The sequence below is a fragment of the Taudactylus pleione genome, unplaced genomic scaffold (assembly GCF_031769625.1).
Source record: "Taudactylus pleione unplaced genomic scaffold, aTauple2 ptg000095l, whole genome shotgun sequence".
NCBI classification, from domain to species: Eukaryota; Metazoa; Chordata; class Amphibia; order Anura; family Myobatrachidae; genus Taudactylus; species Taudactylus pleione.
In genome coordinates this window covers 34,168,744-34,182,942 of record NW_028284497.1, presented here as the reverse complement: position 1 = coordinate 34,182,942, position 14,199 = coordinate 34,168,744, and the positions used below count along the sequence as shown (strand labels likewise).

At 40.3% G+C, this 14,199-nt stretch overlaps 1 protein-coding gene across 1 annotated transcript in view; it reads right to left on the bottom strand.

Moving 5' to 3' along the window:
* Window positions 1–14,199, bottom strand: part of FRMD3 (FERM domain containing 3) — a 247,169-nt gene that overhangs the window by 96,141 nt on the left and 136,829 nt on the right. Inside the window, exon 4 of the mRNA XM_088470113.1 lies at window positions 489–567. Coding sequence (XP_088326239.1) covers window positions 489–567 — 79 coding nt within the window. The remainder of the gene's footprint in view (window positions 1–488; window positions 568–14,199) is intronic.

Here is a 14,199-nt window from a genome sequence, read left to right as displayed (position 1 = left end):
GAGTGATGTCACTCTCTGTGCACCTTTGCGTTCTCTAATAACTATTTTTAATCTTCCCGTATTCATGATCCTCTGTGTAGGAGCGTAGTACATTATCATTGCTTGAAGCCCTTAATAAGATTTATTGGATAAAAATGACAATGTTAAGTGGCCTTGACAGGAATATATGTTGCATTTTTGGAACCACAAAAACAAAGGCTTACTACATGTGTACTGCATGAAATTGTTCTAAAGCACAGGCATACATACAGAATCTGCTAATGGGCTAATAAACAAACACGAGAGAGAAGAGCAGACATCCTGTTTACAATGGACACAGATTATATACAAGATTACAGCATATGGACTCGCACAAATGATTCAATTAATGTTTTACAAGGGATGACTGGATCAGTTTTATATTGGAAATGACACCAGTAAACCGACAGCATGACTTGGCTCCTAGCCTTACACCACACTAGTGTGACACACATACACATATAAAATACCTGGTGAGCTCTTCTTTAATCTTCAAAGGTTCATGAGGGTAGAATTTCACTCTAAAGCACATGGTGTATGGTGGATGAGCTGAAACATTATAAAACAAAAACAAAAAAAAGCATGAGAACAGCGCCAGGTATAGTTGCTTGATGAATATGCAGGAGAGTTTCTTTATAGTTAGTGAAATGGTTTTATCGGCAGTTAAGGCCAGGGCAGTAAATAAAAGCATGCTAGAAAAGCTCCAATGCATTTGCTGATTTACTTAGTGAACAACATGTAATGTCAAAAGCAGATATGAAGAATGCCTTATTGCAGGTAAAACTGAAGTCACCATTGTTTCATAAATGAGTACATTACAAAAGCAGAACACAGGTTGGCCAACCTACCAAAGAAAACTCCTATCTATATACAGGTTGAGTCTCCCATATCCAAATATTCCGAAATACGGAATATTCCGAAATACGGAATATTCCGAAATACAGAATAATTTTGGCATGACTGAGATAATGAAACCTTTGATTTTTGATGGTTTAATGTACACAAACTTTGTCTAAAGGCACAAATTATTTAAATTATTATATAAAATTACCTTCAGGCTATGTGCAGAAGGTGTATATGAAACATAACTGAATTTCATGTATGTACACAAAGTTTGCTTGAGCCACAAAATCATTAAAAATATTGTATAAAATTACCTACAGGCTGTGTGTATAAGGTGTATATAACACATAGATGTATTCTGTGTGTATATTGGGGTCCCATTCCCAAGATATTTCGTTATGATATGCAAATATTCCAAAATACGGAATATTCCGTTATCCAAAATACCCCATGTCCCAAGCATTTTGGATATGGAAGACTCAACCTGTATTATGCAATCCTACATTGCCAACCAAACTAAAGTATATGCGTTTAAATATTATTCTGCAGCCCATACTAATAAACAGTTATTAGAATAAATAACAAGTGATACAGATGTGTCTATACGCCAAGCGGCACGGCTGAGAAACACCACTTAAAAAGAGTATTAGAGCCGCTGGGCTGCAACTTTTAACTGCACAAATGCAAAGGTGCAGATGAAGCACAACGGAACTTGGCATGAGGAAAAGCTGCGGCCACTTCATCTACAGATTGACTCATTCACACACAGCTGTAGAAATGTTGCAGTATAATGTAGCAATGTAGATTCTGTCGCTCCCAGATGTTTTATTTGTGCAAATACACCGCACATTTTGATCAGAATAGACGATCGGCATGGTCGAGCCGCTGGGACCTGGTGCACCGAGAGGGGCTGTTTGGCGAAACTGAAGCCACATCTGTATGTAAACATAGCTGGACCATTCATTAGGCAGCCTACTAAAGCCCACTGGGCACTGAGGGGCCATATTTCTCTAAGCCATGTTTTGTTTTATTAAATATACGAGGGGAATTGGAACCCATTCCAGTATGTTACCTGGAGCCTTATGAGACCTTAATCTTAAAGTACATCAGATTATGATTGTACAGTATATTCCATTCACATCCATAGATCAAGTTGTGTAAATGCTGAAAACTTGTCAATGCATCCCTATATACTGTATCATTGAACTATTAAAAGGCTTGATGGGTCACTTTCACAAACCTCACAATAGGGTGATATTCTAAAGCAGGGATGGGGAACCTCAGGCCCGGGGGCTGTACAGGGCCCCCGGAATCATTTGGTCTGGTACTTTGAGCTTTTTTCTGTTAGCCACATCTGGATAGCAGTGTGCCTATAATGGCACCCTGCAGCCAGAATATATGCAGCAGTGCTGCCTGGAGCTTCTTTAGGATGCATCAGACTGTCACACTGCTGCCCTTACAGCTCCCCGAAGCATCCTCAGGACACACACACAATTACCACAGCTGTAGGCAGTGCTGCACATGCCCTGCTTTTACAGATGTAACGGCGCATGCCAGCACTGATTCCAGCTGCGGTAAGGTAGGACTAGGAAGGGAAAAGTATCTATATCCCAAAAAGCTGTCATCACAAAAATGACAGCTTTTCAGAATAGATACTTATGGGGAGGAGGAATGATGAATTAATAATTAGGTAGAACTCCATGAATAGGCCCCCAAGACAGACTCTCATTGGCTGCTGCGCCCACTGCAGGAGCCAGGCTAGAGCTCACTCATGAGCTCCATCTTCCGGCTCCCGCAATGGGTGATGGGAGAGACGTCATGACGTCTCTCCCATAATTCAGAGCGGCCGGCCCGTGAGGACGGAGGAGCAGACGGCGGCGGGAGCAGGAGCGGGGATTCAGGTAAGTGGGTTTTTTTCTTTTTTGTACGTGTGTGTCTTTGTCTGCACTGCTGGAGGGGCCACTACTGGGGGCACTGCATCAAGGGGGGGGACTACTACTTGGGGCACTACTGGGGGCACCACTACTGGGGGCACTGCATCGGGGGACCACTACTTGGGGCACTGCATAGGGGGGACTACTACTGGGGGCATTATATAAGGGGCACTACTGGAGGAACCGCATAGGGGGGACTACTACTGGGGGCACAGCAGGGGGGGACTACTACTGGGGGCACTACATTATGGGGACCACTACTTGGGCCACTGCATAGGTGGGACTACTACTGGGGGCACTGCAGAGGGAGGCAGTTATGGGACATAATTAAAATCGTAGGAGGGGGCAGTTATGGGTCATAATTGTGTGAGGGGGCAGTATAGCTTAGTGGCCCTTCAGCTTCATTGAATTTTTTAATGTGGCCCACACTGCCTTAAAGATTGAAGACCTCTGCTATAGAACTTCGACACTGAGCAATGGACGGTCTGATCAACAGGAAATGCCACGCCCACACCCTGCCTACTCAGGTAAGAAGCAGTGGGGGATTGGATGTGATACCCAAGAGAACACTTGGACTCCAATGAGAATGTGCTACCTCTGAGGGAAGGTAGGTTCATCTAGGGCACTCACAAAGTTTCCGCCAGCCCTAAATCTAAAGCCACATTTCCAGACGCTATATCCTTAGACACATGCGCAGAATGCAGCAATTGGCCAATTGCGTGCATATTAGCAACTACGATCCAAGGCCCTCTATCCGCTGGCTCCTGCAGTAGCCATCCCCGTGGTGTTCTATGGGTATATGGTATTTAACAAGAACTTGCCTGCGTGAGCTAATACCATCCTCAGATGGCATTAGCCCATTACCTGCTATGTGGCTTGCGACCGGCGAAGGATCTTGGAAGCCTTGTCTGGTGGGCTGCAGGACATCCCTAAGCACTTTGCAGCTATTGCCGCATTGTGCATATGGTGCTGGTAAGCTGCGCATGTACAGAAGGTGGGAGATGGTCTGCAGATTGAAGTAAGGTGATGACAGACGCGATGACTTTATTTCTTCCTGATTGTCAGGATGGCTCTTATGGGAGCCCGTGTGCCAGCAATTCAAAGTGATACATTCAAGGGGAACAAAAATCATTATTGCCAATATAAATTCTTCATTTATGGGGGCACACCCCATTATTTAATAAATATGCCCCATAGTATGAGGGCAGCACCACTAATAAATACCACATAGGAAAGAGCATTATTTTCAATTATCCATTTTTATATATTTTATCACAAAAGCCTTCGGAATAATGATAAAACAGAGTTACCATGGTGTTCTGAGTGATATATGTAAGACTGGAAATATACTAGGGATGTGCAGGCTCGGATAGGTTCGAGTTTGCACGTGGAGTTCGGATTTTTCCCTCCAAAAAAACGGAACTCAGAACGAGGCAAAACGTCATCTTACATGGACGAACATCATCATTCCTGGACAAAAGACCAGGAATGATGATGTTCGTCCATGTAAGATGACGTTTTGCCTCGTTCTGAGTTCCGTTTTTTTGGAGGGAAAAATCCGAACTCCACGTGCAAACTCGAACCTATCCGAGCCTGCACATCCCTAAAATATACAAAAACAAGTTTGAATGCAGCAATTCACTGTTATAATGACAACTCATCTTATATATTGTGTTTGTGCATAAGGTAATTATTCAATGCCTCTGTATGTGCTGTATGTAAATTTAGAAACTGTCCTTACTATTCAAATTATTCCATTATATATTGTATTTCTCGCATTTAAAGTACAATAATTGTAATTTTTTATTTACTATACCTTTAAACTTAATGAATTCCTTTTCTATATTCAAACAATGCTCAACACTGTGATCAGACCATAGGCGGCAATATTATCTGTGAGAATTCCACCTCAATGTCTTCTAGAGCTACTATTCATCTAGAATAGGGGTGGGCAATAAGCACCCCCCCAGCTGTTGTAGAGCTACACATCCCAACATGCCCTGTCACAGTTTTGCTATTTTGCAACTCTAAAACTGTTGCAAAGCATGCTGGGATTTGTAGTTCAACAACAGCTGGAGGGCCGCTTATTGCCCACCCCTGATCTAGAAGATCGTGGGTCACTAAGGGACGCCAAGGGTAGAAATATGGAAAGGGCTTTCAAGAAGCTTCATATTCTTTCAGGAACCACATTCAAACTAAATATGGCCAAGTGGCAATGGATTTAAGATTGTGGAGCAATACACTCCATATGGATATTGAGGAAAAGATAAACAAGCAATACCTGATAAGAAGTGTAGGAATTATAAATTTATTGATTTTCTATGATAAGCATCTCAAGATACCATTGCATTTTCAGCAAGATCTATGGCATCAATAGTAGTGGCCAGAAGAGCACTCTGGTTAAGTCCATGTGCACCTGATGCCCAATCGAAGATTAGTCTGGTTAATCTTCATTTTGAAGGAAATCTATTATTTGGAGAAAAAAAAACCTGGATTCCATGATACTGAAATCCTCTAGAGAGAAATCGAATCCACAACAGAGAAGATCCAGGTTTTTCAGCATCCCTCATCATGTCAGCAATTCACTATTCAAGGAGTTATAAACAAGGAAGACTATACAACAGACAGGATGTTTATTTATCCTCAAATGGACCTTTTGAGTCTTCAAGGTTAAGGCTGAGTTAAAAGAACCCACAATGGCAATTGTAATGATCTACTCCCTCTAACGCCAGTAGGGGTCAGAACTGAACAGAATACACATGTATGGTCACACTCCATCACAGACCAATAGGCTCTAGACATAATAAATAGATATAAGATAGAGTGCCATCACTGCCCAGAAACAAATGTCTTTTTACAATCCAAGACTCCATCTGATTAAACAAAACTAAATGCCTTAGAGATAAACCTACACGCTTTAATCAAAGCAGGTACAATTGTACCAGTTCCCTCAGGCTCTTATGACAGAGTATTCCTTGTTAAAAGACCTCAAGTGCCTTTTGCACTATCCTGGACTATCCTGGACATGACCATATTGAACAAATTTATAAATGCCAGACAATTTTGAAATGAATCAGTGAATTCCATCCTCTCAGCTATCAGCAATGGGCATTTTTTGTCACATCCAAAGATCTGTAATATGCTTACATCCATGGTACAGTTGCAGATTAGCACATTAATTTTCACACATTCCAGATCCTGGCACATTTACAATTTACTTTCGCCCCGGCAACATTCCAAGAATCTTTACAAAAGTATTAATGACATTTACAGCAGAGTTAAGAAAGCAGGGGGTGAAGGTACGGTTATACAGGGAAGAAATCTTCGTTTAGGGAATCAGAAGATGTTGTAAATACCAAGATAACACAGGGGATGACCCTTCTGCAGAGACATGGCGCGACAGTGCACAGGACAAAAAGTCAACTAATTTCCACACAGCAGATACAATATTTGGGAGTGCAAATATATACTATATAGAACACAATAACTCTCCCTGAGGGAAGGTTCTGCAAAGTACAGCACTTGACACATCAAGTTCAGATTCAACAATGGACAACAGTAAGGAGAGAGCTTCAACTGCTGAGAACGTTCTTCTCCACTATAGATGTAGTTCCCTGGGCAAGATATGTGCAGTCTCCAGCTGGCATTGTTAACAATGTGAGATCACAAACAGACATCACTAGATCACAATATCAGAATTACCAAGAACCAAGGAGTAAGGACACATGGTATGTACTGTGAGTTCCAGAATGAGTAAAGCTGAAGATAGATTGTAGTACTACAGGCAAGGAACAATCCCATGGAGATTTCACCTAGTCTATGTCTTCTCTTTGTTTCTTATCATATCTTGCCTGCTAAAAAGAATAAAAAAAAAGTCAAAAGTAGAAGTTGTAGCACCTCTTCCATTTTGGCCACATTGCCAACCATGGGCTCTACCTTCTTGTCCAGATGCTTTGTGGTCCAGTTTTTCACCCAAATGTGCAACAACTAAATTATCCACACTCAAGGTACAAGTCTCAGCACTGAGTGTTTATTTACGAGCTAGATTGTTTCAGAATTATTGTTGTTTCCATATCGTTGAACCTAATTTGTCTTTTGTATCAAGACCATTGTGGCTTCATGGGACTTCAATCTCGTGCTTGATGGTCCAGATGCTTTTTTTTTTTTTAATTCTTTATTTAGAAAGCTCTCAGAAAGAAAACATGGAAAAACACAAATATAATAAACATTACAAATGCGCCATTTATTTAAATGAGATAATTAGCAATAAGCATATGAGGTGGGGGGGGGTAAGTAGAGGGGGTGGGAGGGTGTTGGGGGGGAACAGGACTACCAAGGGAAGCAAGATACCATAGAGAATACCAAATGCTTGACAAGAAGCATTATAAGGAACAAAAAACGTGCCATATGGAGAACAGCAGAGATAAGTATTCAGTTAGTTAGCGGGGTTTGTCACAGGGGAGTCGGATTGGGGGGAGCAGACCCAGCCTTCGCACATGGATGCTTTCTTTTAAAGAATTCAGGAAGGCTTCTTGAGATGGATGACTGAAGGTAGTATTTCCAATGGCAATTACTTGTGCCAGAAAGGTTGGAGAATTACAGGCACTGTGGTGAAAGGAACCCTTCCTAAATATCTACAAGGATAAAGTTGTTCTAAGAACCAATCCCACTTTTTTTTTTATCAAAGGTGGTATCTATACTTCATATTAACCAGGAAATTGTTTTACCCACCACCCACGGATAGCAAAGAGAGCACACTACATTATCAAAGTCTTAGAAATATAGAACAGTTTCTGTAAATCCAGCAAGAATTTGAAATAGTTACGTATGTGTCTTACAAAACAAGTAATTTCTAGATGGACCAGAGAAGTAATGATAAAGGCATACAATGAATGTGGACATAAAGTGCAAGAATAATTACAAGCTCACTCTTCTCGAGCAGTAGCAACGACTCAGGCCTTGGTGACAGAAGTTTGCATGGCAGTAGGATGCACTTCTATCCATACCTCCTCTATTCATGATCACTTGGATATGTTATTCTCCTCTGATTCCCAGTTTGGGAGACATGTACTCCACACAGCCACTTAAATAAATGTTTGATTATTCAGAATATGGTGCATATGTTACCTTTAGAAGAAACTGCGATATTTACAGTTAACGACACATTTGTCATCAATTGGACATGGCACTTTTATCCATTAAATATTTCAGTAAATATACTACCAACATTTAAAATAACATTGTTACTATGATCCCTAAGTCATAACACCATAATCTATTAAAATAAAAGTAATTTTTTTAAAAAATTGTTACATAATGACTTCGCCCACTCAACCTCTTTAGTTCATTTCTTTCTATCTAGTTTTCTCTATTGTATTGCTTGGGCACATCTCATGGTCAAAGGTAGGAGCCACCGCTGGTGTATATATAGTATAATGCAGGCACTTTATAACAGGCATCTTCCTCAACAACAATTGTTATAAATTTGTCAATGCAAAAAAAAATTGTAGTAGCTGTTTTACAAACCTCAATGCATATAGATCAATACAAATTGCAAAATACAATGTTGAATACTGTTGCACCTACGCGTATGAGTGAGTAACATGCAGGATGGCCAGCACGGGGAAGCAGGAGCAGCATATGGGTAAATTGGGGCAGATACTATGTGTAATTAATGTTACTATTCTTATCTGCATGGCACTGTGCAATCCCACACAGCTAATGACAGATGTGCCAGACTCATATATAAATGAACTGAGTAGGAAGTAATTGTGCATAAAGGACAGCAAACCATTTAGAGACAAATGACGTACAAAATTGTAGATATCACGGATTTACTGCTAGCAGACCATGTAAAATAAATATAATGGACTCAGAAACTGAACAGTTTGGGATTTGACTCAGGGATGCTGGGAATTATAAAAAAAAATTAAAGACAGAAGCAATTTACAGCAATGCAAAACCCATTTCATCAAATTGCATTCTATTTAAAAGCTCTGCGCATTTTGCTGGCGCTATAAAAATAAAGGTAATTCATAATGATTAATAACATTTGCAGAAGATGCATGTTTCTGCACTATTGCAATTGTGGATATGGGTAAGGTCATGGAAAAGCATGTTATTATGTTATCTACTGGTGGGGTACAAAATACTGTTCTATAGAGGTAGCCAGATCAGACATTCCTTGCTGGGAAACGCAGCCCCATGTATTATAAGTGTGTGCATAAATAAATGTAATAAAAACATTAAAAACCACAAATCTCACACAAGACATTCCCAAACACAGGTAAACATAATTTATTTAAGGTATTAGGCCTGAAAAATTATGTTAGGTTGGTCTTTGAAGCAACATTTTTATTTTTTCCACCATGCGCATTTACATGGAGGCACTTCTCATAAATGGAATGTTGGTGTGTTTAAGATAGTATATATGCAAAAATAAAATGTGCTTCAGGCATGATTTTGTAGATTCACAATGACTTATACAAAAAGATGGTGCCCAGTGTAGTATGTTAGTAAACCTATAACCAGAGTTTAAGGACAACTAAAGGCTGAACAATAATACAGGAGATTATTTGGAGGATATCTATGTATCAGTTTGGATCTCAAATTACTGATCTGAGATGCAGAAAGTAGAATAGAAATAGCAGCATATAGTGTAGTAAAATCTGGCATCTTTAAGGGGCCTATTCATGATGTTAATTATCGGGGTCCAAACAGACCCCAATAATTAACATTGTAACTCGCCACAGATTCCAGAGCAATTCACCATTGCTCCGTGGTGGTGACAGCTGATGCTAAATCAGCTGTCCTGGCGAGCGGCTTCACTGCTCCTTTCGAAGCAGGTACGGTAGTGCGCATGAGTGACATACAGGTCACGTATGCGCACAAGAGCCCTGACATCCGGCAGAAGGAGCTGGACAGGGGCGGAGGGATCCTAAAAGATCCCTCTTCGCAACCCGGACCTCCTTCCTGTAGGGAAGGATTGGGTTACGATCCACAAGCAGTAGCATTTGCCATCTGAAGATGGCGAATGCTCCCGCACTCAAGCTCCGAAAATATTGTATTTTTGGAGCTTGATGAATTCTGTCCCCATACTAGTGTATGGAGACAGCAGGCCATTCCGCAAAAGGAAGGTAAGTAGGAGATATCTGTAATATCACCTGCTTTACCTTCTTGATGAATGGCCCGATAACTTAATTTTTACAATTGCAGGAGAAAATGTTAATTTTTACCTGCTTTTGTAAAAATTAAGTATTGATGAATAGGCCCCTAAAAAACAGTAACAAAAAAAACGAAATAAGTGAAACTAAATAGGATTATCTGGAATACTGCTTTACAGTCCCAGAGCTATTTCCATGAATTGACGTGTACAAGGACAGATTGTCTGTAGTCCAGAAAGGCAGAAAACAGGATCCTACTGTGTATGTTTTATACTTGGTATTACATTCTCAGAGGAATTTTTGACTTAGGGCCTGAGTTGTCCGCTCATGCAGCTGCTGCGAAGTGTACACAGATACTATGCGAAAATATGCAAATGTCGCCGATGCTGGAAGATGTATTGAGCTGCCTAAGACAGGCATCTGCAAAGACACAGCATATGTCGCAGATCTTTCAATGATCGCAGTCATGAGTGAGTATATAATCTCACAGAATGGCCGTGTGACTTGAGACGCCGAAGCCATATTTCTTGCATAAGGGATTGCAGATGCAGGATGTGGCACCCCCCCTGAAACGGTCGTAACACCTGCCATCTTTGCCACCACTCCTGTTATCTCCCCTAAACACACACTGTCAATCACATTGCAAATAAAAAGTCGCTGTGTACGACTATGTAATGTACCTTGGCACATGCGCAGTGCGTCTTGGCTGCATGTACGGTTTACTGATAAAGCTCAAATCCCTAAACATCAATACTGCATACAGCTCTGAGTCAGGCCCATGGTTCCCAGTGTTCCTACAACTTTTTTTTTAAACAGAATACCAGTACAGAATGCATAGCTCTAACCAGGAGCGTAGTAAGAGAGGAATGGGCCCGTGTGCAGTCTCCGTCCGGGACCCCGTACTCTCTACCTGGTGCCCAGCAGCGCACTGAGCGCAGCAGACTCCGGGCACTAGAGTAAACGTGCTATGCCAGACAGGGGTGTATCTAGGGGTCCAAGCGCCCGTTGGCAAAGTAATGGACTGACGCCCCCCCATTGTTACTGTCACAGTTACTGTCACAGCTACAGAATATAGGGCATACTGCATATCATTTTAATCAGCTGAAGCTATCCTATTTGTATATCTTTGAAAATAAGAGGCATTTATAGGGAAAAAGTTGCACAAAAAGTCTTGGCACTCCCGAGTTACACTGCGCTCATGCATTGTGTTACGTGACTTGTAGTGTATGGAGGATTGATGTATGTGAACACAACTGTAATGTTTGCAAATAAACTTCACATTATGCCACATAGAAGTACCTACAATTTACATTATGCCATACAGTAGTGACCCTTATTCACACATTATGCCACAATAATGCCACTGCTGCTCCTACAGAATAATGCCTTCTATAATGAAAATAAAATGGGGGGTATATAAATAATTAAAAAGAAAAAAGGTAAATACTAGTTGGTTCATGGAAAAATATAAGTGCATTTATTACATATATAGTTCATGCATAAACATGCTGTTCGTCAGGGATAAGTCAATTACTGCACCCATTTCTAGTAAATATTTCTAGCTTGGTGTAAGATTTAATGTAAGAGTTAAAACAATGGACCCATACTCGCCATCCAGTAATGTTTGTAATATATCACCTCCGTGTCCCCAACACTCCTGTCACTGATTATGTAGTCAAGGCTGTATAGCTGCAGCATATTCCATGCTGGGACTTGTGGTACAGCCTGTTGGTGGTGGACCCACCCAGTGTTTCCCTTACCTTACCTCGCCTGTGATTCTGCCTCTGTGGATGGTCGTCTCCTCCCACTCTCTTGACACATCCTTCTGATTGGTCAGTTCTCTTCCCAGAGTGTTGTGTGGTCACAAAATCACTTTATTGACAGTGTGACACAGTGTGACAACAGTGGAATGCGTGGAGCTGCTGAAGTGGACAATGATGGGCGCGTGGTGATCACATAACCTTGGCCCCGACTCCACTTGACAATGCCGCGATTACCGGTATTGTAAAACGGGGACATGGCCAAGATGATAAGATTCAGCGCGAATTGCGTCATCAGCCACCGGAAGACTTGGTTTCTCCTCCGGGCAGCTGGGAGCACCACCTGTTTTTCAGGAGCCTCACAGCCGTTCCAGGAGAATAGGCACGTATGCTGTATTTGTGTTAATATTAATGGTTACAAAAGTTAACATAAAAGATTTCTAATCGGTATCTACTGCACGTGTCCAGGAGTCAAAAATAGAAATCTCTAAATTAATAGGTAAATAAAACATCAATATTAATAGATACATATTAAATACATACTCTGCATGCACGTAATACATTCGTAAAATGCATACATTCATAAAATCCGTGTTTATCAGGGAGATTATAGATCTAAAGTCAGAAAACAGGGGTATATCCTCAAGTATTATGGACATTAATATTCCTAATCGAAATGTATAAACATATATATACTGTATTGGAGAAAAAATAATAGTGCAGGAAAAAAAGATAAAACAAAATCTCAAGCTGGTAACGCTTATCAGATGAGAGAAAGGAATGAATACTAATTACCATACAATATATGAAAAGCAATATAAGTAAAAAAAATAAATAAAAATAAAGTATCTAGAAATTGTGTTGGGGTAACAATAAGCAGATATTAAAACATTACGAGATAAAACTACAGATGCTACTGTAAAAGTAATATTAATAGCAGTATTTTGCTCAGGATCAAAAAAGAACTACACCTGGGCGCTATATAAATATATTTAGAAGTGGATACATCCCTTTCTCAAAGTTGGATCCTTTACACCTTCTCCTCTTCCTCCAGAAAACGGATTGATGTTACAGGGTTTTTTTTCTCACGACCAGTTGACATGTGGAAAAATATAACCATATATCAATATTTCAGGAGGTCAATTCCAATCTTAGTTCATAGACAAGGAGATCAAAATCCCCAAATACCCTGTGACACGCCAGCGTACCCCACTCACAGCAGAAATATGATGTGTGTTCCTCAAAAGGTTTCTTTTAAAGATCCCATCACCCGGAAATTACAGAGAGATAGAACAGCAGTATCCTGCGTACCGTAACTCACATCAACACATGCAGAAACACCATATAAAGGTTTCTTTGGTGGGAAAACATAGCAAGCGTACCGAAACTCACAGTAAGAACAGTGAATAACCACTCATAATGGTTTCTTTTCTCTGTATCCGTCAATGTAGAATAGACTCCCAAAAATTGCAATCAGGGGATACCAGATTAAAAAATTTATTACCAACAAACTTAGTTCCACAGCACCAAAAAGTTAATCCATAAATAGTACAATAAATCACATGCGAAAAAATGGCAACAAATAGAAAAATAAAAATAAATAGATAAAAATGGCAAATGATCTCCCTTATGGATAACGTGGGTAATGTCATAAACAAGGATTTGGGCGATAGTCCAAAAAGAACCCAAAGCTTATAGAGACATACCTCACCACAGGGGATCTGAAGAAAACACTCCTTAGTCACTGTTCACTGGACTAAGGAGTGTTTTCTTCAGATCCCCTGTGGTGAGGTATGTCTCTATAAGCTTTGGGTTCTTTTTGGACTATCGCCCAAATCCTTGTTTATGACATTACCCACGTTATCCATAAGGGAGATCATTTGCCATTTTTATCTATTTATTTTTATTTTTCTATTTGTTGCCATTTTTTCGCATGTGATTTATTGTACTATTTATGGATTAACTTTTTGGTGCTGTGGAACTAAGTTTGTTGGTAATAAATTTTTTAATCTGGTATCCCCTGATTGCAATTTTTGGGAGTCTATTCTACATTGACGGATACAGAGAAAAGAAACCATTATGAGTGGTTAATCACTGTTCTTACTGTGAGTTTCGGTACGCTTGCTATGTTTTCCCACCAAAGAAACCTTTATATGGTGTTTCTGCATGTGTTGATGTGAGTTACGGTACGCAGGATACTGCTGTTCTATCTCTCTGTAATTTCCGGGTGATGGGATCTTTAAAAGAAACCTTTTGAGGAACACACATCATATTTCTGCTGTGAGTGGGGTACGCTGGCGTGTCACAGGGTATTTGGGGATTTTGATCTCCTTGTCTATGAACTAAGATTGGAATTGACCTCCTGAAATATTGATATATGGTTATATTTTTCCACATGTCAACTGGTCGTGAGAAAAAAAAACCTGTAACATCAATCCGTTTTCTGGAGGAAGAGGAGAAGGTGTAAAGGATCCAACTTTG